Source organism: Leptosomus discolor, chromosome 4 (genome assembly GCF_034619465.1).
Source record: "Leptosomus discolor isolate bLepDis1 chromosome 4, bLepDis1.hap2, whole genome shotgun sequence".
Classification (NCBI taxonomy): domain Eukaryota; kingdom Metazoa; phylum Chordata; class Aves; order Leptosomiformes; family Leptosomidae; genus Leptosomus; species Leptosomus discolor.
Window position 1 is genome coordinate 10037543 of NC_141394.1, and position 26865 is coordinate 10064407.

The 26865-nt window shown below is 43.3% G+C and overlaps 3 protein-coding genes across 4 annotated transcripts in view; 1 reads left to right on the forward strand and 2 right to left on the reverse strand.

Moving 5' to 3' along the window:
• Positions 1 to 865: 865 nt before the first annotated feature.
• On the reverse strand, positions 866 to 26750 carry GTF2E2 (general transcription factor IIE subunit 2). Of its 2 annotated transcripts, none has more exons than XM_086464901.1 (8): positions 26725 to 26750; positions 25527 to 25693; positions 13700 to 13791; positions 13047 to 13154; positions 11141 to 11323; positions 10569 to 10662; positions 2775 to 2890; positions 866 to 1729 (listed from the first exon to the last, which is right to left on the reverse strand). In XM_086464901.1, exons 2-8 carry the CDS (start codon positions 25687 to 25689, stop codon positions 1610 to 1612), a joined length of 876 nt encoding a protein of 291 aa, XP_086321027.1. In that variant the 5' UTR covers positions 25690 to 25693; positions 26725 to 26750; the 3' UTR covers positions 866 to 1609. The 2 variants fall into 2 exon arrangements, with proteins under 2 accessions (XP_086321027.1, XP_086321028.1); XM_086464902.1 differs by lacking the exon at positions 26725 to 26750 and adding an exon at positions 26342 to 26374.
• Positions 20533 to 20826, forward strand: SMIM18 (small integral membrane protein 18). Its single transcript, XM_009961517.1, has one exon. The coding sequence runs from the start codon at positions 20533 to 20535 to the stop codon at positions 20824 to 20826; it is 294 nt and encodes a 97-aa protein (XP_009959819.1).
• Positions 26539 to 26865, reverse strand: part of WRN (WRN RecQ like helicase) — a 45887-nt gene continuing 45560 nt past the window's right edge. Inside the window, exon 36 of the mRNA XM_086464900.1 lies at positions 26539 to 26802. Coding sequence (XP_086321026.1) covers positions 26680 to 26802 — 123 coding nt within the window. The 3' untranslated portion in view covers positions 26539 to 26679. The remainder of the gene's footprint in view (positions 26803 to 26865) is intronic.

Sequence of the window (26865 nt, forward strand, 5' to 3'; positions counted from 1 at the left end):
GTGGACAGTTTTGCGAGTGTGCTGTGAGTGCTTTGAAGCAGAGCTGTAACAGAAAACTAAAAAGCTCCAAGAGGAATTGCTTGTGCTGACCTAGAAGATATAGGATGAAAAACAGTTTCAAAACCAGCTTGCTTTTATATATATATCTTTTTTTTTTTTTTAAAGCATGAAAAAAAATAAAATAGAAGAAACCGCCTACCAGCATTTCAGCAACTCTTTAAACAGGGCTGACATGCACAATGCTGGAAGCATTGTTTCTCAAAAGAGCAGTCTTTAAAATCAGGAGGATAAATGCTACACTTACAGAAGTAAATTTCTCCTCCTGCGCTTCCCCAAGCAGACATAACTTGTTCAGTGTGACAGCAACAAAGCCTTATTCTTCCTCTGTTCATGTGTCCAGATCCAACGGCCTCTGCTTCAAGCCCCGAGACATCAAGCAAGACAACAGCTCATGTGCACGCAGCAGCAACCTGCTGTCGGTGGGATATCGCAGTCACCTATTCTATCTTTGATCCTAACCCTAGAAGTGCAGAGAAACAGCTCCTCTCCCGCAGTGCCACGAAAACAAGATCAGCATTGATTGACTCTGGTTCAGTACATAAAAGTAAGTTATCAAGAGAACATAATTTGGCTACATTCCACGTCAGTCTGTACTGCACAGAACACCAGGCATCTACAGAGAGCTTTCATTTAAGGTGGTTCCTCCCCACTCCCCAACCAAGAATGATAAAAAGATGACAGCGTTCACCCTGAACAATAAGCCATTGAGAAGATAACAATACAGCAAAGATTCCTTTACCTCCTTGAAAAGGAAAACGCCAACAAGCACGAAAGATGTTGATTTCTTTAAGGAAGCAACACTGGAAACCAGCATCGTAAGTTTATTACTTTCAAAAAAAAAATTGCTTCAGTATTACACTATCATTTTATTTCCCTCCTGTCCATAGAGTAGAACCGTGCAACACACGTGCATCCGCTACAGTGATGAGAAATCGCCGAGGGCAATTTCTAATTAGCATTAGGAAGCTACAGCTGCATTGCCATCCTGCAGCCCGTTGGGAGTTCAGGAGAGAGCTTTTATTCTGAGTTTGAGCCTCAGATATCACTGACGTTCCGTAAAGCTCAGTCCCATGGCAAGGAAGAAGCATACAAACCGTGGGTGTATTTGACTGTGAAAGAAACTTGCCTGCAGTGATTTTAGGAAAAGGTTTTTCTGAAACAGGTAAAACAAATGCTGTGTTCAATTCTACAAGAAAGCCCCTTGTAAGTAATTCCAGGTACATACCCATTAAGCAACGTAAAAGCAGAGTTAAGCACTGAAGAGGAACTCCTGCATTATATGCTGAGCACCATTTATCACTCTATGCCAAGAGGCAACTAGTGAGAACCTCTTACTTAAAGACACATCTCCCATTAGCTAATTAAATTAAGCTCTACATTTAGTAGTTCATACTTGCTCTTAAACCAACCTGTTTCATCTCGGCAGTTGCTGGGGTGGGGGAAAACACATCACATTACTATATACAGTCAGTCCTTCTGCGAGCAGACACTGAACCCGAGTGGCAAAAAGCCTGTATAAAAATGGATGTTTGCTCCAGAATTCAACCGGTCACTGTTTGCCAGGAACGACATCAGAGTAATCTTTTAATACTCCAGCCAAGTGGTCATTGTGAGTCTTAAATCGACGTTTCTTCTGAGAAGCGGGTTTCTTCCTCCTCTGAATAGGAGCCTACAGGAAGAAATAAACAGTAGTCAAAAGATCTGCCCTCCAGCTGGGACGTCTGACCTGATGTGTGACGCTGCGCTAGTCATCACTTCTGAGAAGAAGAGCCCTGCTTGAACCAGGGGTGGGCAGGCGGGGCAGGTGCTTGCTTGTTTGTGCAGGAAGCGACAGCATTCAACTCAAACCCAGGCAGGGAGATGACCCTGGGGACAGAGCAGAGTCTCCATCTCCCACGCACAGTAGTAAAATTGCATTTGTAAGTCAAGATTCCAAACGCTCCCATGCAGCTACAGAAACAGGTACATGCCCCATAATTTTATCCACGACTACGTGCTCAAAGACACATTTAGCGTATAAGGAATCCATGAGGAGTGCCTATACGATGACGGGCATTAAAGCTTCTACTGTAGCAACGAGCAGAAACCAGGAATGAGTCCTGTGTGGAAGGGCTCTCAGCAGAGGACAGTTTGAAGCGAAGCGCAGAAGAGAAAAGACATAGTACATGACATGCAAATAAATGTTAAAAAAAAAAAAAGTTAAAAAAAAAAATTGTTTGAAGCCAAGAAGAAAGCATCTTTGGAGAGCTTGCAGCCATTTTGGCCTCCCAGTAAAACACGAGCATGTTGCACCCAGTTTGGAGAACAGTATGTGTGTAGTGGGAGGCACGTTACACAGTTCCCACGAGGATTTCAAAGCTATTTAGCAGAAAAATTTGAAAAAACCCCCACCCTTCTCCCCCCAAAAGTAACTATTCTTCTACTGCTAATGTATTGTACAGCTTCAAGCAGAAGCTTTCACTTTGGAGCTCACAGGGATTTCTGGCATTTGCCCTCTTCTTGATGCTGCTTGGATTACACTGGCTCAAACAAGTTATAAAAACACTGACTGCTGGCTACGGCATTGTTTTTTTGCAACTTCTTAAAACTGGTCACACTTCCTCGAGCTACACAAAGCAGCTGTGCACAGGGCTCCCTAACATATTCTGGAATTAACACTGCAGGGTCAGGAGGGGGGAATTCTCCTACAAAGATCTGTAATTTGTATCTCTTACTATTTTCTTTGGTCCAGTTTCTTGCATGGAAGAAATACCCTGTCGTTTCAGATACTCTTCAATTTTCTCCTCATCCATAGAATCCACGGGAATGCTCCTCCACAGCTTCTGAAATTCTGAAACACCAAACAAACTCTTCGTTTTACATGCCAGTGAACAAAACCGGGGCAAAGCCCCCGCACGAAGGGAAAGAAACAGACTCGATTTCAAATGCTGAAGTATTCTGGCATGTCAGTCTGTGACTGTACAGATGCAGCGGTCACCGCCAGCAGGCACCCAATTAGCACAGCCTGTACCCACTCCAAATGCTGGCTGCACTTCCAAACAAACCCCACAAAAAACCCAAATCCCAACCAACAAAACACCAACCACAAAACACCCCCGCCACTTAATGGAAAAAGACGAGCTGATTCTCATCTGCGCTAACTGCGCTCCAGCATCAGGAGCACCCACAGGCAAGATTTGTTTTTAATGTTAATTTGTTACAGAGTCTCTGTTCTTGCCTAGAATCTCTATAGCTGTGTAGACTGTCAACGTGTTTTATAAGCCTCAGTTCAAAAGATCTTGGTGAAGGGTAGTAACTAACCATAGATGGCAACTTCATTTACACATCTTCAGCTGCCATTGTCTTGGAGGACCTGTCATCTCATAGTCCAATTTACTGAAGATTCAAGACATTTACTTCAGTGGGTTCAAGCTCGTTTATCACTGTAATATAATACATACTGTGCTGTACGGATAATAAATTACTAAAATTCCTCTGGTGTTAAAAAGAAGGGCGATACCTTAAAAGCTACAGCAGCAGGGAAAAAAAGACAGAGACAGTAAGTCTTAATTAGAGCAGCTGCCATCTGCCTGCACACTTTCTGCCTCATGTAAAGTTTCACAGAGCCTCTGGAATGCCTTCTCCAGGCAGCGGCTGGTACAATCCCACCTCCCTTCATTCCCCAGGCAGTAAGTTAGATATATCCTGTCAGCAGGTTTGGCTAACAAACTATAAATAAAACACGAGGCACACATAGCAACGCAAGACTAAATTTTTCCCTTTATTTCCAGATAAATTTAGTATACAGTTGTCAAAACAACCACAACTTCTGCATGCTTAAGAAGCTGTCCTATGCAGCAGGCAAAGAAACACTCCAGTGACAGTCTGCCACAGATACACCAGCTCTAGACATGCTGCAAGAAAACGTACAAAAGGTGTACGTAACAGACTCGGTTCCTGCACTTGGACCACTTCCCTTCCTAATGCACCTTGGTTTTCTCTGACTTAAAAGTCTTGGGTCTTTCTTTTCTTCCCACTGCCAACAGTAAAGGGCTGTTCAAGCTTTCCAGGAAACAAAAGAAAGGAATTTCGCCAGTGAAGTACAACAATGTTCATTTTTGGTAATGCAGCATTTTTGAAGAGAACTAAATGCTGTCAAAACACCACTTTCGGTGACATGGAGATAGCGCTCAGCCTGTTTCTCATACAGGCTATACAGCGTAGCAGGATCATTGAGACTGCCGTTTCCAGATAACTTAATGCAAGGACTTGACACTGTAGTCAAGAAATTCTCCGTCAGCTCATCCATTTTAAGTGTGATTCCAGGCTTTCGGCATAGCTTGCAGTGCCGGCTATCACAGATCATCTCTCACCTAATCCTGCTGCGGCAGGTGGAGAAGGTTGTGTTATGATCAAAGCCGAACATGCAAGAGAGATTTCTCAGCGATGAGCGCTCAGATTAAGTCTTAACGGCAGAAGCCTGCACAAGGGTCTTATTGCATCGTCCAGACCGAGCAGAAATGCTCTTTCAAGCTATTTCGTCTCTGTTCATGCCCTCTCCCTGTCCTGAACACCCAAGCTGGACTCAGCTGGACACCAAGACCCAGTGGTGTTTGGAAAGATGAATCAGATGATGGGTGTGCAAATGCGGTACCGCACTTCACAAGTAACCGTATTTCAAATGATGTGTTTCTGCAGTTCACACATGAAGTGACAAGGCTGCATATAAATGCATGACTATTAAACAGCTCCTAGTTAGAGGTACTTTGAGGTTGTGTTGTGCTATACTGCCTTTGGCTCTGCACAGACAACGCCTGCGGGAGCTGAAGAGGTGTGGGTCAGTCCTCCAAAGTGCGCAGACAAGCACATGTACACGAGGTGATAGTGGATGAGAGACTTGATGACTCTGAACTTTTGTATGACAGTGTCTTTTTTATTTATAATGTTCTGCTACAAACACAGATGATGTGTCTCCTTATTAGAGTTCATGATATATGGGCAAATATGTCCTGGTGCAAAAAAAAAAAAAACAACCAAGGCCGAGGATAGATGCTTAAGGTTAAACTGGTCTACATTCTTGTGGGGAACAGAAGTGAAAAATTAAACACTAGAAAATAAATGGCCAGCTCTTCAAGGATCAACATACACACAAGTGCAGATCACAGTTAATATCTAACTGCAGCATTTTGCATTTCTTGTAACGCAGCGGTTATACCATCGTTACAGCTTCACATTCACCTTTTAAACTTGGCAAAGAAATACGAAGGTAACAGTCACCAAAAATCAAAACTGCAAAGCTAAAGTGGACTTTACACACAGATAATTTAATCTACTAATTGGTCCCACCAGAGTCACCGTACAGCATTCTGCAGCTCCATTTAAAACTCCTTCATAAATCAGGCTGCTTTCAGCGCTATTGCTTTGACTGCGGTAACTGCAAAAATACCTTCTTCCCATGCTGAAGCTCCATGTAGGGCATTAACACACCTTACTGCCTAGGAAAGGGGGGAGGCACAACAACACGGTGCCCCCCCCCCGATATACTCTGTGTGAAGGGATTGGTTCAGAACTAAAAGCACAGGATAAAGGTGGAGAAGCATACAGAGCCGCCACCCTTCAGATGGCTATGCATGCTAGCTGTTTGCATTTAGGGTGCCATCTAAAGGGAAAAGGAGATTCATCTATCATCTCATCACAAAACCAATTCAGTGTAACACCAGACACTGAGCTAAATGCAAGAACTGAAGAAAGAGAGCAGCTGGCTGGCTGGCACCGAACCATTTCCACATTACCTGTCAGATTTATTCAGAAGTCTCTGAGGACTATGCCCCTACCAGCTAGTGAAAGTTTAGACCTTGGGAATATGCTGCCTGAATTATTGTGACATCCTCTCTGAAATATGAGAACCTATGGGAAAAGCTGGCAATAACTACAGCTCTCAAGAAACAACCCTCGGCATTTGTAGCTGTGGTATTTCTGCACCTCAAAATTCATACCCTTGACCCAAGACAGAAAGAGATTTCTCCAACTTCTTTGAGAAGAATCTGAAATACTGTCACCCTAGCCTTTGTTGTGTGGTTCCAAGAAAAGGGGGTCACCACTTCTTAAAAGCAGTAATTGATGAGAGGGGCCAGGGAGGAGGAAACGGCATGCAATGACCCAATTACTGGGCTCCACCACCCCTGGAGCAGTGTCCAAACGTATGGCTGGCCAGGCAGGAGGATGCAGTGAGCTGGCCTGTCTCTGGGAAGGGGAGAAGACAGAAAGAAAAACACTGTGATGAGCTGATGTGTCTGAAGAGCAGACCACAGTGACAGAAGGCAGTTCCTAGAGATGGTTTCAATATACCAGATCCATTTTTTAAAACATCTTTCTTTTCTCCGTGCACAGGGCACAGGGTGTTCGGTACCAGTGTGAGGAGCGGGAAGGGGATTGTTGGAGCAGAAAGCTCACCACATGCTGGCCTGCTTCAGCCAGGCATGGAGAACAGGTTCAGACGCAGGCATTCCTGCAGCGCGTGTAACAATTACAATTACAGAGCACATTCGATTTTCTTTCTCCATGTCCTGTCAGCCGCTAGGTGATCTTTACACCATCAGAGCACAGAAAAGATGAGGGACTCTTCTATCAGAGCCACTAAACTATTTGATACATCAGCCACAACAAGCATGCAGTAGCTATGGAAGGAAAAAAACAGTTCAGCAGTCAAGACAGTAAGGCTTCACCTGACCGCAGCAGGCTGCATTCAGACAAGCTGACAATTTCTCCTACTGCTTAGGCTGCTATGACAAGATGGAGCCCAGGAAAAAAATCCCCTGGGCGTTTTGTGGCTGCCAAAGAGTTTCTGGCCAAAGCAACGCAGGTGCTTTGAAGCCTTAAGGAGACACGAGCATTTTCAGCAGAGCTTTTAAGTCCTGATGCCAATTCATCAGATCTTCCCCAGAAAAGGCAAAAAGTTGTGATCCCAGTACCCAAGGCAGGTGCCCCATATATGAAACCAATTTGCGCTGATGTTCCCTTTCTGCAAATGCTTACACTTGGGGAACAAAGTCATGGGTAAATGGCTGCATGGTGACTTCAGTGCAGCTTATCCTGCACTTCTGACCGCTTCACCTGCTCTTGTGAAAACATTGAGATGGCTTCAGGAGATTAAAACCAGCTTGAAAATCTTCACTGAGCTCAGCCAGAATCTGAGCACAGGACAAGAACAGACAGTAACAGGGCAGAAGGGAAGAAACGACCAAGTAGCAGGGTAGATGCAGTCCTGCTCCCTAACAGTCTCAGGGAACACAGGACTAGATTTATACCAGAAGGAAAAGGTGCTTGATATTAAGTCTGTGCTGCCCCTGGACCACCTTGGAATTTGAAGCCAGAGCCATAAGTCATCAAGCAGTTTTTATACTGTTAAATTTAAGAGGCTTTGGCCATTCTTTAAAACTCTTCAATGGTGCTTAGGAAGAATATTAAAAACATTTATAATTAAGTATCCAAATTTTTAGGCATTAAAATACTTCCTATATTGCATTCAGATGTGAAAGATACCATCTCTAACAGTTAAGCAATCAGACTGGCCTTTCAGCATTCAGCCGGCAAGGGGGTGAAAGCTTGGCTCACAAGCAAAGTGCTTAGCCCCAGCACAAAAAGGCAGTGCTTTACTTGGCTGAAGCACCTGAAATCTAGCCCGGCTTTTATAAACGCTTTCAGCTACACACTACTGACAGAAGATTAATTAGTCAGGAAGTCAAGAAGGAACACATGCAATCTGAACCTTCCTCGGCTAATCACATAAAAGGAAGAACAAAAGCCATTCCTTACTGCAAAAACCTTCTCCAGTACTCTCAAGATCACGATGTATAGGTACTGCACCACTGTGGCAGAACATTGTTTTCAAAAGGGGAGAAAGAAAAGCTTGTTCAGCCATCAAAACAACTGTAGCAAGGGCAGAAGTAGGCACTGCCAGAAAGCAGTTCCTCCCACCACTTCAGACAGCAAGCTCCAAATTGCCTCGGCAGCTCCTCTTTCTTTACTGACTACTGATGGAGCTCAGACAGCCATGGGAGAGGACGCCTAACTTTCAGAAGATATTAATCCCAGCCAACATATGTTCGAAACTGGGGAGTGTCATATGGCAGAATCATGCACTGAGGAGCACAGAGCCCTTATTTCTAAGGATAAACATTGAACTCGAAACATATTTTGAACTGTCATCAGCTGCGAGATCAAAGAGTATGACAACACTTCAAGGCTTATTTTGCAGTCTTTTAAAAACTTCATTTTAACGTTGCTGAAGATAATGAGGTGAAATAGCACTGCTAATGCAGAAACGTGTCATAATTCATCCTGTTTGCAGACAATTCTGCCAATGACTCCCTCAGAGACATGCTTCTGGTGCTCTGGAAAGAATCATAAAGCCAAACTACTCGGGAAGGACAAGTTTTCTTCATCACAGGATAACACGGTTGGAAAAAGGACCCGATTCAGCTACAATAAGTAAGTGAACCCATTCAGGGATGTTTTAAGAGTTCTGGCATGCACAGGCAGATCACGAAATTCACAAAAGAGAAAGTATTCTTGCCCCTCTCAGAACAAAGGATTGTCATCCGCATGAAAAGAAAAACCAAAACCAGCAGGAACAGAACAAACAGGAAAAAAAAAAAAATCCCTTTCTGATCAAATGGGAACGTGCTGCCACCTGCGGACAGAAGAAAGCAAAGCCACCTTAAACTACAAACTGCACCCTAGTGATCCCTTCACCTGAAGGCTTAAATGCCTGCCTTCATCGGGAGATTGAGCCAAACGGCTTCCTTTGATTCAAGCGGTTTTAGAAGTGTTTGTTTTAACTTCCCCCCCGCTTTCATAGCAACAGCCTGCATCGCTTGTTCCTAAACACAGAGCAGTGCTGGGTGTGCTAAAATACAACGTATTGTATGTGAACAGCCTTGGATTTATACTGGCTACCTGATGAAGAGTTGGCAGATCTCTCTTGCTATGTCTCAATACAATGAGCTCTTTCATTAAATGTCACAGTTAATCCTGGAGTTACTACACACTAAGAGCAACAGGGTAGAGATCTCCCTCCGATAACTCTTTTAGGCTGGTTGGGTGCCAGTTATCTGGAAAAAATTGCACAAGAAGAAACGATCAGCAATCACGACCATAATACAGCCCGTAGCTGCTAAAAACTTAAAAAGCTTTGTCTTAACAGTTACTGCAACTGCACTGATTTCTAAATGTTTTGGTCATGTTCGGACCCCTAAAAGCTTCAGGCTGATGGACTGAAAAGACACTATCTGAACAGGATGACAGTGTTAATAGTAAACTCACAGGCATTTGGGAGCCAAGAAATTCCCCAGTGAATGCAGACCTAAGGCTTATAATTCTGCTTTTCACATATAGTTCCTGCCACTATCAAGAAGTGACAGAAATTATGGTTTAAAAAGAGATTCACTTCAATATTTTGAAAGAATTTTTGTATTTTTAAATGCTGTAGATGTCACAGCCACTTAATTATCTTTGTGGAAGAAAGCTATTATTACTGAGAGTAAAAGTGTGATACATAACAAATAAGTAAATGACACATGTTTCCAGTTGCTTAATTCTATTGAAAATAAAGTCTGTCTGAGCTAGTTGAAGTAAAAAAGAGCTTTATGTTTTCTCCCATGGTCCTGTAAGTAGAGCAGTTCAAGTTTCTATCAAAACCCTCCCCTTTTTTTTTTCAACCGTAATGTGACGTTACATGGTAAGATGGCTTTATGTGGCATTGTGTTAACAACAGGAATGTTCAGTGTCATAGAGTCATTTAAAATAAGACCTTCTGACATAGATTGCCTTCCCTCTTCTGCACTTACAGGCACGTGATATTGCCATAAATGTCATTATCGGAACATACCCTGATTTGTGTAATTAATTTCTGTGCACAGGCACATTGCACCAGAGGATTTTACCACTATTTGTTAGACAGAAAACGTGCTGAACTTCAAGTCCCAAATCCACCCCAGCTCTAGGCAACAGCACTACCCCACATCTGCACTCTCCTCCCAGATGTAAACTACCACTTCTCAGGACTCCTCCCTGTTTGCTTCCTCCTCATGCTCCATTTGTGGCTTCTTCTCATGTTCACCAACAAAAGGCACATGGTTAATAAACTTGAAAAAACCCCAAACCTGCACCCAGAAGCCATTCTTTTGGGTTTTTTTGGCTGCCCTTTGCACAGCAAAATGTTAGATGCCATTTTAGTCACAGTCAGGTGATTTTTAGTCTGTTCTGTACCACTACACTTGAACAGAACTGTTGGATTCCTGGTGCCACATTCTAATGTATCTGTTATAAACCAGAGGATATTACCCTGAACTCGCTCGTTAGTGTTGTTAGCCTCGTGTTAATATAAACCATTCTCCTGACATCTGGATATACCTAGTATTTCATTACCACCTTAAAAAACTGCTATACTTGAAGACTCCTTATACATATAGATGCTTAAGATGAATTCAAATCAATTGTCATGGAAACATATGTAAACAAACACCTACCTTCATCCACAGTAAACTGACAGCTCTTGTCATTGTAGAAAAGAATTTTCTTCTTATCAGGGCGATTAACAAAGATGATCTGGTCCCCTAAAGCCTCGAAAACAAATGCAAAAGAACAACTCAAAATCATTTCATTTCCAAGAATAAGGATTCCAACCTCAACAACAGACCCAGGTCTTGTGCTACAAAAAGCACAACGAACTAGAGAAGCAGCAAAGTAACTGGCAACGAAAAGCATCCGAAGAGGATGCTGACAATAAGTACACTAATAAATCAAAGATGAGATAGAGAGGACTGAGATCAAGGTATAAAAGCAGAACTAAATGCCTACAGTTGGAATGTGGGAGATCAAGAGTCTTTTGTGAGAAAGAGCTGTGCTGAGACATCAGGCTGAATCTGAAAGTACAGGATGAAATACAGAAAAAGCTACGATATTAAGTCTTCTGAAATAGCTTTTGAGTTATCAAAAGAAAAGAAACAATATTCATGAGAAAATTCTCTTCCAGCCTCTGCCTCCCCTTTGGGAAGCTAACTAGAATGGGTTTGCTGAATCGCAGACGTGTGCTACTCACCTTTATAGCTTTCTGTGCATTGGGTAGCCCTTCCTCAATATCTTCTAACAGGATTCCTCCCAGCCCTCGCTGGTCGTGCTTGTCCAAGAGCCTGAGCAGAGCCTTTTTATCTTTCAAGTTGTACTTGGGTTTGAAAGCATACTTCCCATCTACAACGTCTATTTTCGGATTGTTGACTAAAGCCTGTAATAGGGACATAAATTTTAAACCTTGAAAAAGAGCACACACTGGTACTTTTTTTCTAGCGTGCCTTTGAGCAGATAGAGTACATCAGCCACACGTTATAGCTGCCAGTTTGGAGGTTTGAGTTTGAAATGGCTTTTAAATCCTTGGATCCTAGATCCACCAGCCTAGGCATAAGTCGCCACAGCATAAAGCACAAAGCACCAAAGGAGGCTTAACATCATTCACTCAATGCCTTTGGGCTCAAAGGTCCATGAAGTCTCTTAAGGCAGAAAGCCATATGCGTTCCTTTTTTGGGAAAGGAATGAAAATAAAAAGAAGAGTGAACGCAAAAAAGCGTGCAAATGCACAACTCTGCATATCAAGCTCGGGTCACATGGATGTTACAAATGTGTGAAAGGCATTAACCTGGGATGAACAAAACTGGAGTCAGCCTTCCCAACTGCTGTCAACTGGCACCAGCAGCTGTAGAAGAAATTGAGAAGAGCAGGCCTCCTGCACAGTAGGATTTTGCTTATGCCGCCAGCTTCAGAGTGAAGCTGTTCACGGACAATCGAAATTATTTAAGATATGCTCCAAATCAGTTGTGCTGTGCAGCCAGTACCACAATGGAAATTCACCTGTAACAGAGGGCAACTCTACTTAGTTTCTTCTGCAGATGCCAGCCTGACCCTGAAAGGAGAAAGAGACAGACAGAAGAAAGGACAGAGAAAACACCTATAACAGAGAAGGTAACTAACTAGGTGCTGCAGGGTATTCGTTCGCCTTTTCTCACCCAGTAACAATTCAGTGACAGTTTTGTACACACTTCTTGGGCGAAGCTTTTTCATTCCATCTTCATATTCTGGTTCATTACGGAAACAACCTGGAGCTACCTTTTGAAAGACTTCAGCAAAATCAAGCTTCCATCACAACCCACACTGCCAGATTGGAGGTTCCCGTACCCCAGAATATTAGTACTAGTAGCAAAGGAATGCTACAGGCTGTATTAGCTAAAACCATCCTAGTTTTACCATGCAGAGATTTTTTTCCCCATGTCTCAACAGCCTTTACTACTCTGTTGGGAGGATTTTAAATACGATACCAGGCATGCCAATCAAGTATGAATACCAAATACGGTATATTTTGCTGATTTGTTAATCTTGACATTCCATTAAGACATTCAGATCAATTAAGCATGAAGATGAATATTGTGGCAAGTTACAGTGAATCTGTACGAATGAAACCTAGCATCTAGAGTGAGACTAATGAACTCCAGCAGTGGAATTTGCAGATCTATTAGCCCACAATTTCAGACATAAATTTCACATCAGAATTCTTCATGTCAGTAAGTAACAAAGAACTGTAAGCCTATGAATTTCATACCCTACTCCTTTGGTTTAGTTAATTTAACACCCTCGATATTGGAAGAGCTCTCCACCTGAAATTCTTTTTAAAGGAAATTCTTTAAGAAAAAAAATCTTGTTTATATAAAATTAGTAATGACATAAAATATAGTCTCTGTGTAACAATTCTAACAGGTCCTTAACAATGTCAGAATAGCTTTCATTTCACAGTTACCTGAACAGCAGCAGGTACAAGACAGACAGACATGTGAATCAATGTAGCTTCTTAAAAGGGGGAATTATATATGTATAAAACTTGTAATGAAATAAATGTGTATAATTCAGGTTTATCATGATCCTTTAGCTCTAACTAAAATTTAAACATATGTTTTCTTTACCTCGCTCATTAACCATTGTTTCTGTTTGAGTCCAATATCTAAATGCTGCGTTTCATCCAAAATCTCTTCTAGGGTTAATGGATGTGTATCACCACGCTGGTGCCGAGTCTGGAAAAGTAAATAGGACCTATTAGAGCTCTGTACTGATTTTATTCAGTGACTCAATTATCACAAAGTAACTAAAACTGGTATAACGTGGCGACAAAACAACTTTTTCAAAACCAGGTTAGACACGGTACACATAGCAAATGAGTTTCAATGTAGGGTTTTTGAAAATATGAAGAAAAAAAGTCAGTATCAGCTCAGATTGATGACAAAGTCAAGTGTCAAGCACCAAATTACACGTTATTTTGACAAATAGCTCATGAATCCTAAAAGATGATAGCATCTTGCAATTCCTATTTCTACTCCAAATAAACACCATTATCCTCGTTTTACAGTGACCTGGAATAATTAGGATTTCAGTAATGGAACAATATGCTGACCATTTTGTTTACTGACAGCATTCTGAATTTAACAAGCAGCTTCTTGAAATTCTCACTCTTTTAGTAAAAGCATTTTAGAGTTTGAAACATCAGCATCTTTCAGCTACCACAGAGGAATAAATAGCTAAAGTTTTAAAAACATTATAATTTTACATCAAAACACTGTACCTTCATATAATTCACTATTTTAGCAAGGACTCCAAACTTGTAGCCAGAGCCTCCTGAAAGGGCTTTCAAGTTAAATGATCCATTGCTGTGATCTACAAAAGGAGAAACCAAACAATGAAATGATGATTTCAACAACACCCTGTTGGCTCTGTGCTCCATCTCTTTCTCACTCTACTTCCATAAGCTTTCAGAATTACAGCTATGAACAGAAACGCATGTTGCAGCAGCGGTCACCCTCAGAAGACTCTGTGCTAGCACACGTGTTGATCCAGACCCCACAGAGCTGCCCATTGACAGACATGGCTCTGGAACACTTCTGAGCAGAGCTCCACAAATACAAAGTTCCTGGGACTTGGCCTTTAAGAAAACAGCAAGGAACTGCAGCATTACTACCTACTACTGTTTAATTCTGTGGCTTAACACATCACAATCATTTACGCTACGCTACTTCACGCTGAAATAATGTGCTGCATTTTTGCCCAACAATTAGCTCTACTGATATCTTCGTGCTGAGATAGGAGCAGAAACTTTCACTTCTTCCCAAAAGGTATTGAACAGTTACACACCAGGTAAAGGAAGGCTGTGCTTGTTGTGCTGGGCTTGTTTGTTTGTTTAAAAAGTAGCTCTAGTGGAGAATTTATCTAAAAAAACCAAACCCATAAATTCAAAACAATTCAACTTTGTGTACTGCACCACTGGAACAATTCAGAATCCCCCAGAATTATCAAGTCTGGTTCTGTCCCAACGTATTGTGAGGTTTGCTACTGTGTGAATCTTGTTTCAACAATTCTTGCAAGGTTGTTACTGACTATTTTATTACCTTTAGCTATTAGCACAGCACATTAAATGGAAATATCCATAAACCACCACCAAAAGCCACAGACCCATTACCAGCGTAACGCCGCTCAAACTTAATGGCAGCAGCTTTTCAGAATTTCAGCTACTCCACAAAAAGAACACTTCCTCTTTGTCACCACAGGAATTTTTTAATCCACTGGAGATTTCTAGTCACATTTGACAGGACAGCAGGTATCTCAGAGATACTGAGCTCCTATTATTTCTGTGGAAAAAATCAGTCGAGGGAGAGAAAAGAACAATTAAAGTTAGTGCATCAACTGAGGGAAGAGGTGGCAGCAGGTGCTGAGCAGAGCCACTAAGCAAAGTCTTTGCTGGGCAGCTAGAAGATATGGATGAGAGTGGCTGTAAGGAGGAGTGGAAGAGCTCAGGGGTGGCGATAAAAGGAAGGAAAAAGGATCATCATATTCTAGAAAACGCACCTAAGATGTTCAGCAAAGACCCATCGCCTCCACCAAGCAAGCAGCAGGTTTAGAGAGTCTGCTACGAACGCTGGGTTTAAATTTAGCTGCCCTTGCCAAATCCTTCACGGGAAACTCCAAAGCCGCCATGCTTCAGGTGGATTTTTTTCATGTCTGTCCCACTGCATCTCAACCTACTTCTAAGTCGATCTGTATGTCACTATAAAAGGCAGCTACAAAGTGGGAATTTTGGATGTAGTCAAATTTCAAACAAATCCACTTTTGATAATTATTGGGAAGACTTCATGGAAACTGGTGCTAGTACAGTAAAAACCATAATGCTGAAGGAACAGATGTCAAATTTAAAACTTGGTAGCTGGTAACTGTGAAGCTATTACACGACACTGAGTTAGAGGCTTTACACAGCAGAACAATTCTAAAATTAACAGAGAAGAATCACCATAACTCCAGCTACACACAAGAACATTTTATTCCGGTTACTAAATTAAGATGGAAAAAGGGAGAAAAACAAAAGGCAGCTCTCCCTGAATATAGAGCCTACGGAGATTTTCCCCTACAGGGTCCCTGTTTATCATTAAAAATTAATGTCTATGCAGGACATTTTATAAATTAAAAAATCGTACCTGTGACGAGAGGTCTAAAGTGATTAAAATAAACTCAGAGGTACAACAAATAGTTAAGACGACTTATCATGTATTTGTTCTGTCAACTGAATCAAGAAGATTATCTTGTTTAATCTGCCTGGCTACAGCCTTCTGCAGTTCATGACAAGTAAATCTAACCACACGGCGAAGCTGGAAATCTGCAGATATTAACACTTCAAACGTCACGGTCTGACCGGCTGCTTTCCAGCGTAAAGCAAAGCGGGGTCACGGCCACCGTCGCATTCCCAGCACGCCTCTCCACTAACAAGCTCATCACGCACAAAGAGCATCCCAAAAATGAGAGCGGGAAGGGGTTTGTTTCTTATTCCAGACAGTAAGAGTCAAATTTATGAATGATTCACTCCTGGGGTTGAGGGCCTGATGCAAATGAGCATAAAGGAAGTTGTCAGCAGCATCATGCTCTGGCCAATGGTAGGAAAGCTCCATCTTAGCTGTGCCATAGGCTGCGTTAAAAAAAGGGACCAGAACAACGCGCTCTCAGCATCCTTTCAGACAAGAGGTAGGTGTGTATCATTTTATAACATTGTCTAAGGTTTATCTTGATTACAGAAAGAAAATATGCCTGTAGCCTACAAGCCTGTAAAAAGCTTCTTAGAATCAGAATGATTTTTCTCTAGGTTTAGCAGGGTTTTATTCTGCCAAACACAGAGGAGCTTGTCTTGCACTATCAGATGAGCACTTTCACCATCTGTGCGCTAATGGAAAATTGATGACCGCTCCATCTTACAGAAAAGCTAATACACCAAGCCAAGATTCAGTAAACAAAATGGATATCATGTTTACTGGGGAGGTAGCTTGTTTCCTGCAGCCTCCGTTCCTTCTAACTGATTCTGTGTGTTTTTACAGAAATGACAGTGAAAGGATTTTCCTTAAAACAAAGACAGCTGAACCTGAAATTTAAGAAATGTATCTCCCAAGTGGGTATTCCGTAAACCGTACCAATTAAGCTGCCTAAAAGAGATCTATGTTCGTGGATGTGCTAGAAACCTGTGCTAGAAATTTGGTACATTAGGGTAGGAAGAAAATCCCGTTGCATATTACTATCCTTGTAAATATTGGAGCAGCAATCAATACAATACAAACAGACAGGTCAGAATCCATCTGAGATTTGTAAATGCTATTACCCCAAGATGTCTCTTTAGTGGTTTCTTAAACAGGGCTTCCTCAGTACTGCATTGAAATGATTTTTTGCCAGTCATTTCCCCTAGCTCCATGAATATGGTTTCAAATAAAGCTGCTCCTCTGCAGTGTCTAAAGACAAGGATACTTTTAAATTAAAACCTAATATGGGTATTACTGAAGCCAATTCATTAAATATTTAACTCACTGCAGTCTGGACACATACAACAGCTTAATTGCATTCAAATCAGACTGGCTTAAAATATGAATTTAAAATGTGCCATTACAAAATAAGTAAACCTCCATGAAACCAGACCGGTTTTGACAGCTTTCAAAGATGCTAATCTTATTAGTGCTGTGTTAATTCTGAAGGCTCCGCAACAGCTACTTCAGTCTCGTATTTTAATAATTAGAGCAACGAGTAGCTGATATTTATCTGCCTCTCCTCATTCAAATTTAAGGAGATCATAATCATTCTCGAGAAGCACAAACCACCTCTGACACGGGCATTAAATTCCACCTCCCTGCGTAAAGACGAGCTTCTCTATGTTGTGCAAACTGCTGCCCTAATGGTGGCTGTGGAGTGGGAAGGGGCTGGCTGCTGCACTGCGCCGGCAGCCGAGCGGCAGGGACTCCCGCCTGGGGAGCCATGCCGTGCCAAAGATGCTCCTCTCCCTCTCCCTCTCCCTCTCCCTCTCCCTCTCCCTCTCCCTCTCCCTCTCCCTCTCCCTCTCCCTCTCCCTCTCCCTCTCCCTCTCCCTCTCCCTCTCCCTCTCCCTCTCCCTCTCCCTCTCCCTCTCCCTCTCCCTCTCCCTCTCCCTCTCCCTCTCCCTCTCCCTCTCCCTCTCCCTCTCCCTCTCCCTCTCCCTCTCCCTCTCCCTCTCCTCTCCCTCTCCCTCTCCTCTCCCTCTCCTCTCCCTCTCCTCTCCTCTCCGGAGCTAAAAGCTACTACTGCTTTTAGCAATGACTGCAATACTACATTTTGCATCTGCTGAAACAGTTAATTTTGTGCCTGATGTTTACAGAATGAGCAAACTTAGGTGTTTCAGATTCCAACAAAATCCTCAGTCTTAGAAATCTGTTTTAAAAGTTCAAAACAAACCTCTTCTCCTTTCTTTCCCAAGGATATTCTCTTGCCATTTAAAATACACATTTAAATCCTGCTTGTTTTAATGACCTCTCAAAGGGGACTTCAAATCCTTTTATTCAGCCCCCTCTCTCTCACAGATTTTCAAATTAACTCTTCAGACCAGCCCTTCAAAAACCCTCCTGACTTTTAGTCCCATAAAACAGGTCAGCTGAGTTCCCTTCCTAGACCGTGATCAAACCAAGCCATGCTCTCAAAGCCAGGACCTAACTCAACTCAGAAGTATTTTTAGCTTGAATTTGCTCTGTAAACCTTCGTTTAAGAAAAAAACTCCAAACGGTTTAATTAATCCTATCCATCTCAGTCATACTTTGTGTATTAAATTACAAATTTGTGTATTCAGTTACAGATTTAACAGAGGAAACACTAAGTTACTGCAACTGCTCCAATAAATGTCTGTATCAAATGCTAGGGCCAGGTGTCTTCCCAACAACAAAGCTGTTCCGTTTCAATTTAAATCCACTAAAGCAGAAGGATAAATAACAAAATGTGTAATGTTTGAACAATAAAAATAAGACATAAATCGTAAGCCGGTTTGGTGGCGTCATCCCGGTTTTCACAATATCTTTTTTTTTTTTTAATAATGACAGGTGCTTTAAGTAAATTGTTTTAGTAGACACCATCACTCCTTGCCTTTCTCCCTTCTCATTTATTCGGGCATTTGGTAGTCTTCACTAAACAGGCTGATTGCCTAATTATTTCTGGGATAGGCAAGGTTCATTAAAGCATGACCTGTGAGCACAGTTCAATGAACAAAACATTGGCGTTACCCCTTCGTTCTGTAGTTTTGATTACTGAATTATATTAAACTAAATGTGGGTAGCCAGGATCACTCTGTAACGAACATAGCTAGGCTTTCACTTTTTGCTTTATGTTCAAAGCAAAACCTCTTTCATTGAGATGTGGAAATAAAACTCCAGGTTTCTACAAAAAAATCCTGTCTGTCTCTTTCCCTTCCATAATCCCACGTTTTCTGGGGCACCCCAGCAAAGAAAAGCACATTTCACATTTTGTGAGCTGCCCCTTAGCTGGCACGCACTCACTGATGGGCTTACATGCAGGGCACAGGCTGGCCCGTCAGTGCTGCTCACCTAAAGTTTCCTTGCTATTTCCTCAAGGGAATATGGAGATTTGACTCCATCTCCTTCTCCCACACTCAGTTTTAAATTGCCTGAAGGATTCAAAGGTTATTACGGCATCCTAGAGTATAATATGACAGGTTACTGTGGCTCCTCGGGCATTTTTTTATTACATTAGACTGTATACCAAAAGTAACGTAAGTTCCCTCACTCAGTTTTGGGAGGCAAAGGCAGGGAAAGAAAGAAACTTGGGCGGGGGGAAAAGACACATTACTGTAAAGATGTTATTGCCAAACACCTCATCTGTCTGCTTATCCCTAATTCATAGAGAAATTCAGAGGCGGACAAAACTGCGTTTTTGTTCTAGATATACTACAGAAATGACTGAGGCACAGCCTACTTTCACACTTCCAAGCAACGGCCTTTCCGAAACAGCACATCTAGACAGCAATACCATTTGCGCCAAAGGCAGTCTTGCTGAAGCCAACTCCTCCTTTCATCTCTCCCCCACACCACAAAGCAGTCTTTTCTTCTGCTGGGTACAACCAGACAGTATTGGACCAAAGACCACATTCCTTTCCTAGCAGTTAAGCAGAGAATACAGTTGAAAAAAAGAAAGCAGAACTCCTCAGGGAGGGTTGGGTTTTCCTGTCTATCCTAACGACCACAGCACCCAAATGGGCTGAGATTTCCAAATGCGCCCGATGCTGCTCAGGCAGCTGAATGAATCAGTGGGGTTTCTTGAGCACAAACTTCTACTCAACAGCGGAACGGCAGGGTAACGAACACGTCAGGCAATCTGGCCTTCTGAAGTCAAAAGAGTTTTGCAGGGTTAACAAGTCTGTGCTAACAGGCAATTTTAAAATAATGAGTTTTAAGGAACCAGGATTGTTATTCTGTACTAGGAGAAGGACCAAGAGTTCAGTTCCATTCTTTGGAAACATCCTTCAAAATAGTTATGAGTCATACTTTTTTTTAAAAATAGTGATTTCTTTCTTTCTCCAAAATAGGAGAAAAAAACCCAAACAAACAAGTAAACAAATTCCAGTGATGTGTAGTAAGGTCTTCTAATCACTCAGGTACGGGAGGGCGGTACACGGATCTCCTGTGTTTCTAAGAGTGCCAAAAGAGCGACAAGGGCTTTCACACTATGCAAGTACCAGTCTCAAGACTAACAATGGACTGGTTGTTGAGATCGCTGTGTACCTTGAAAATTATCTTTTTCTCTTCAAATAGAGAAGCAAAGCGCTCTCATTGCAGAATAACTTACACGACATGATGCATGCATGGACCAGTCACCACTGAAATAAACGTTCAGACAAATCACAAAGTTGTACATTTGGAGTCTGATACTTTTTTGAGCAAATGTGAGTATGCAAGAAGCCACGTTTATAGGACGTGCGAGCACTTAGCCTGAGCTTAAGTTCTTACAGTTTGGGATAAAAATCACAGCATGCTCTTGATCAACAGAGTCCTCAACAGCTTTGTTTTTCTGTTTCAGTCCCCAAATCCGTGACAGCGAGCACGCCAAGACAAGTCTTCAAGAATGGCAACCCTCAACACCACTCACTGGAATGAGACTACATCCATTTCCCAGTATCTGGGCTTTCAAGTGCAAAAAATTTACCCTTTCCATGATAACTGGAACACTGCCTGCTTTATTATTCTAATCATATTCATCTTTACTGTAGTTTCTCTGGTGGTGTTGGCTTTCCTCTACGAACTGCTAGACTGTTGCTGCTGCGTGAAAAATAAAACTGTGAAAGACTTGGAGAACGAACCCAATCCTGTTAGAGCAATGATGAACAGCTTCAGAAAGCGTGAAACAGAGGTGGTGTAGGAAGGACTGAGCATCAGCACTTGAAGAACGTTTAACACCTTGAATGAAGCCTCTTGTACCTTACGAATGAGCAAGTCACATGCTTTTTTTCTTTTCAACTTAAATGTAACAGCAACAGTTACCATTTTATCTCCGGATGTGAACTTGAATAATCGGCAAAGGCTTTCCAAGTGCTTAGCAGGAGGATGATCTGTTGCAATGTTATGGGGGAAGAAAAGATTTTTGATTTTAAATGAACTTTCGTTGTTTCTATTGAGTTACTAGCATAGATCTTTGTCTACCTGAATGAACAAATGTTGCCTAACTTGCATAAAACTATGTTGCTTAACTGGAGAAAATGTTTATAAAAATGCTCAACAATCTCATCATGCATAGTGCAAGACGCAGCGGTGCCCTCCCACTGAGGTCAAAGACAAGAGAGACATACGAGGGGTGAGAAAAAGATACGAGATAGAAGGGTTGAATGGTGAGAGATCCCATGAGACAGGAGAGGCTTGTGTGAATTCTTGCCTTCAGCAGCTCTTCTTGTTACGGGTTTCTCGCTTTTAGAAGAGGGTGGTGGGAGGAAAAGCAAGCCAACATGAAATGTATCCCTAAAATGGTCTTTTCTAATCTCCTGTGGTACAGTTTGACCCTTTCTCCCGCCCCTTCTCCAGTTCCAGAGACCTGCTCTCCCCTTACTTCATATTCAACTTGTTTAACGACTTCTGGGTGTCGAGACGTGACTAATGCACTACCTTAGGAGTATCTGACTATTTCCACAGAAGCGTACTGTAGTGGTACAGTGGAAACAGGGACATTTTTCTGCCCCAAGGCTGCTGCCTCTATGGTAACCACAACGCTACAGGGAGTCAGACATGCTGGATATGTCACCCGTATCTTAACTTTTCAAAGCTGAACCGGAACTGACGGAGTTCTTGCCAAGAAACACAAGCAGACAGGCCAGAGACCTCCCACACCAATGACAGTAATTTCGCCCAGCCCGCACACAGCTTTCAAGTGTCGACACGCTGCACAGAGGAGCCGCACCAGGATAAGCCTCGCGCTAGAGATGGCAGGATGGAGGCACAGCGAGAAGAGACTTCATTTTGCACAAGAGAATCTCAGCTTGCTTCATCAGCCTGCCTATGCATCCCAGAGTTCACACTCCTACCTTTCTCACAAACTGACCACAAACCAGATCATTTTTCTTCTGTAGCTGTGTTGCATCTATATTTTTTAAAACCATACAAGTTTTGCAGTTACAAATTACAACTGTAGTAACGGTGTCCAACAGCATGGCCATCGGTAATATTAGTCCGCTAAGTCCTTCATAATCCTGAACCCATAGAGAAGCAGGCCAGTGAGAAACATCCCGGACCAAAGCTACATGTAGAACAAGATACTTAATTATATAAACCCCCAAAATATTCCTGTCATTAGGGAAACAAAACCCACCTAATGGCCAAACGGACAAGTAAGCTACGACACTGATCTCGTAGTCCAGCCATGTCAGAAATACCTTTGTGCTATGGACAGTTTTTGGTTTTTTTTTTAAATACATCAACTCCCTCTCTCAGGTTCAGTATGACTAAGCTCCAGAAGATCCAGACACAATGAAAGACTTGCTAATTTGACTTGGGCTCTTCCTGGTTGGCGAGATGGAGTGACAAGATACCCAGGCCACTACTAACCAGCACAGCCAGTCCAGTGATTCACCTGGAGAAACAATCTCCCTTCTGAAATCACAAAACAACACAACTACTGCTGCAACCATTCATCCCGATACACTTGTTACAGTGAAGTTTTGCCAGTGCCAGCACCAGTCCCATGTGCAGAGAACGCTTTTAGCTAAAAATCAAACTGTAAGCACAACTAATGGAAGCTGATGCCCCAGCTAGAAGACAACTCAGAACTCACACCAAGACATATGATGAAGGTAACGTGAGCGATGACAATGCTTTCTGCTGTCAGGGATGCTGGGTAGACGTCTCATTACCTTCTGCTGTATTTGACAGCATCAGCCCTGAAAGATCGGTGTCCTCCTCAAGAGAGGCAAGAGTAGCCATCGGGGTGCAGTGAATTAACTAACATGCCCCTTTCCTGAATGCAAACACTCTGAACAGCAATAGGACTGTCGGCCACCTGCAGTGTTCCCACAAAACACTCATCGTCGCTGCACACAAGAAGGCGGTGTGCAGAAGCAACACGGCCAGCCTCTGCTACGCTGGTGTCGTGGTCTTACGCCTTCCTGAGAAGCACATGCAACGAAAAATCCTGGGACTCATTCCAGCTGCTTATTTCACAGATCTAAAAAGGGGGCTGGGTGTCTGCACAAGGAATGAAAGACAAAGATCTCCCCTCGCACAGCCCTAGAGCCTCAGGACAATTCTTTCCCACGTGTAGACTAAGTCGTGAAACAGCTCCTGGAGATTTCAGCTCTTGATTACTGTTGGCCAAGACCATCAAGACAAAGGTCTTAAAGACTAAGACCTTAGCCAGAACTTGCTATTCATTAATAAAAAGAAAAAAACAGATATGATCTGTTTAATTTATTTTCCAGTTACTATTCTGAAATGAGTAGACAAGGAAGTTTTGAATTTTTTCAAATAACTTGAATAGCTATTTCAAATAACTATAGTAATAACTAATCTCCCTGGAAAGCTTACAACAAGTTGTCCCACACAGGCCAGATTTAGCTACACAGTCCTTCGAAAATCAGCACTCAAAGCTTCTCCTCCCCTAAAAAGGGAGAAGGGCAGGTTCTCTGAGACATAGAATCAGAGAACAAGGGAGAACCTGCAGGCGCTACACACCCAGGACTATCAATGCCAACGCACAATCACTATGACATTATTTATCATCTTTGTGGTCACTACACAAAAGAACTAGGACTGACTACCTTAATTTCCATTTCTTCGGGCTGGGGGGGACAGGGATTCTTCAACATCAGGTTTTCACTCCACCTCCCCAAGACCCATCTCTGACACATGCATATCCTGACAGGCACCTAACAACCTGGCGATTCAAATCAGAGGCAGGTTTTGAGGCAAAAGACTTTGACTCTGCAGCATCACTGGGCAACTTGTGCTGCTTAACCCGTTCAGTCAGTTGCCAGCCTGAACACTTGTTCTGAGGCAATTCCTAAGAACAAGAGGGAGTAAGTCGATCTGCTCGCTCTCCATTATTTATCCTCCATCCTTGCTGCTTCTGCAGTAGTTAGTAAATACTCTCCAGGGCAAAAGGAAAGGAGGCTGAACTCATTCTGCATGAGAATGTTACAGAAACCCTGAAACCTTTCTGATACAATCTGGAACAAAGCCAACAGTGTAAAAGATAAAGGGTAATTTCCTCATAGCCACATTAGCTGACACATTCCTATTTGTGTCAGCGAATCATTTGACAGCTACAAAAGCACTTAAAGAAACACCCAGCCCACAAAACCACAGAAAAGAAATTACACTTTCTTTATCTGTTCTGCTGCTTGGACATACATCTACTCAAATCCTCCAGATCAGACTCACATTTGAACTGCCTGCCCTCTTCCTGCCTCCCCACCCCTCCTTCCCAGAAAACCACTCTCACTAAGGATATGCAGTTTAGGATATTCCACAGAGAATTTTATTTTATTTGGAGAGGAGAGGAGAGTGTGGCAAATGGAAAGGCCTCCCTCGATTTATTTTAAAACGTCTGGCTGATAACTTTGTTTGGTGCCCTGAGAAGCTGGAGATACACATGCAATCTCCCTACCCTTCCCCTTGGGCAGAAGATGCTCCACTCCTCCCATCGTCCTTGACGTTTGTCTCCGCTGTTTTTAGCTCTAACATTTCTTTTGGAGTTTAGAAGAGAGGCACACATGGTATTCAAGATAGAAGCGTGCAATGAATTTGCACAACAAGGTTATTTTGTGTTTTAGTAACTCCTGACATTTGATTTGATGTTTAGAGTGCATCCGAGAACTGTCAGTGCTGTCAGAGAACTGAAAAGGCCCCCCAAGTTACACGTCTCACAAGTGAAAGCGAACACAGAGCATGCCGCTATGTGCACACAAACCCTCTCCCTGCTGCTCCAGGTGCTGCATTTTTCAATTGCTCCCACTATCTTGGCCTTGCTTTATTAACTGCTTATTTGATATTGAGAGATGCGTTACCAGCGTCACCATCCCAAGGAAACGACAAAACTCCTGACCAAAGCAGACAGAAATCTGCGGAAGCCCTGGCGTTCACGAACAGAGATTAGTTCCCAGGTAAAACAAGAACAACCCCTCATGACAATATGCTAGCCAGACAAGATGCAAGTTGCAAAATCCATCTCAGGGATACACAGTCTATGACTTACAGTTAAAAAGTTTTAGGCGCTCTCTTGCCAGAAAAACAGGAGAGAAAAAGAATGAGACCACAGCTACTGCTTGTCCTGTGGGTCCAGCAAGCACCGAAATCCACAAATCAAAGCTCAGCTTCATAGGAAATAATATTTTGGCAGTAGCAATTCCTCCAACTGAGTAACAGCAAACAAGTCACAGGATGAGGCCCAACACGTGCATGTGGTTTTTTCCCCATTGCGCAAGTGAATTTCTTAACAAAAACCGAGACTTTAAGAGAAAGAATGACAACAGCTGCTAGCAAAATTCACAGATAGACTGATTCATGCTAATAAACCATAGTTTAGGGGTAGAGGGTGGAAAATACACATCAGCTGTTGAACAGGAGACTTTCACCAACCTGTGTTTTGTTTTGAGCTTGACGAGCCACCTTGTTCTACCTTCGCTTTCTTCTTTTTTGAGGAGGAGGAGTCAGAAGATGGCGCTGGACGTTTTTCTACCGCTGGCGTGGAGAGGGCACGCTTTTTGAATAGCTCTCGCTCTCTCAATAAGCTTGGATCCATAATTCTGTTAGGAAAAGCAGGAGGAAAAAGGCAAGAAACAGATATTAGAGTCAAGAGTGGAGAGATCTGTTTATAAAGTTAGTTGTTTCTTGTCTGTACCCTTCTCTTCCTGCTCGTGCTCTAAGAAACTGATAGGTCTGGGGATTTTTTCCCGGAACGCAACCTTAACTCCTAAGAAGAATCTGGAGGTAGAGAGTGTGATTTCTGAGCCACCCCTCGCATTCACACCCGTTTGGAAGAGCACCGGCCAAGCCCGCCGGCCCAACACCGGGTTCCAGAGCCCGCCGAGCCCCAACGCCTGCCTCAAAGGCACCCCGCGTTAACGAGCAACTTTCAAGCCACCTACACGAGGGGGAACTTCGGCAGCAAAGCCACAGACCACCCGGAAACCAGCCCGAGGGCGCCCACCCCTCCCTACCCCCCCTTTACCGCCGTCCGCGGCAGAGCGGGACAGGGCGAAGCCCCGGGACGGCCGGCAGGGCCCTGGGAAAGCCGCCCCGCCGCCCCTCCCTCAAGGCCGGAGCCTTCCACCGCGCCTGTCGCACATGGGGCGCGCGGGACCGGGCCCGGCCACCGCGGCTCCACCCCCACGCCCAGGCGCCCCTCAGGGGCCCGGGGCCGCCCCCGCCCGCCGCCCCGCGCGCTCCCTCACCCGCCCGCCGGAGCGCGAGGCGCAGGCCGAGCACCGCGGCCCCACGCCTATTGGGCGATGGCGCTTTCCCGGCTGCCCGGCGACGGCGCCACGCCCCGCCCCGGAAGTGGGCTCGGCGTTGCCGTAGCGACGCGCGGGCCTCCTCCAGGTAATGGCGGCAGGCAGGGATACCTGAACCCCTCTGCAAGACAGGGACGTGGAACTCGTTTATTCTTTAATAGTAACAAATTTTATACAGAGCAATGCATAATCGTGCAAGGAGTGTAAGAGTGTAAAGCACAGGGAAGTAGAGGAGTCTGTACATAAAATGGCTTGAAAATAAAAATAAATCTTCATATTCAACTAAAAATCCCTTTTCTGGTCTCTGCTTTGGATTTCTTCACCTGGGTTACAGGCAGAACTGTCACCCCCGAGGTTCCAAACCATTCTGGCACTTTCCTCTTACAAGGAGGATGCGAGCTCTGGAAGAAAAAAAAAACATATATGGAAAAAGGCAAATAGTTACAGGGCAGTTACACAGCTCT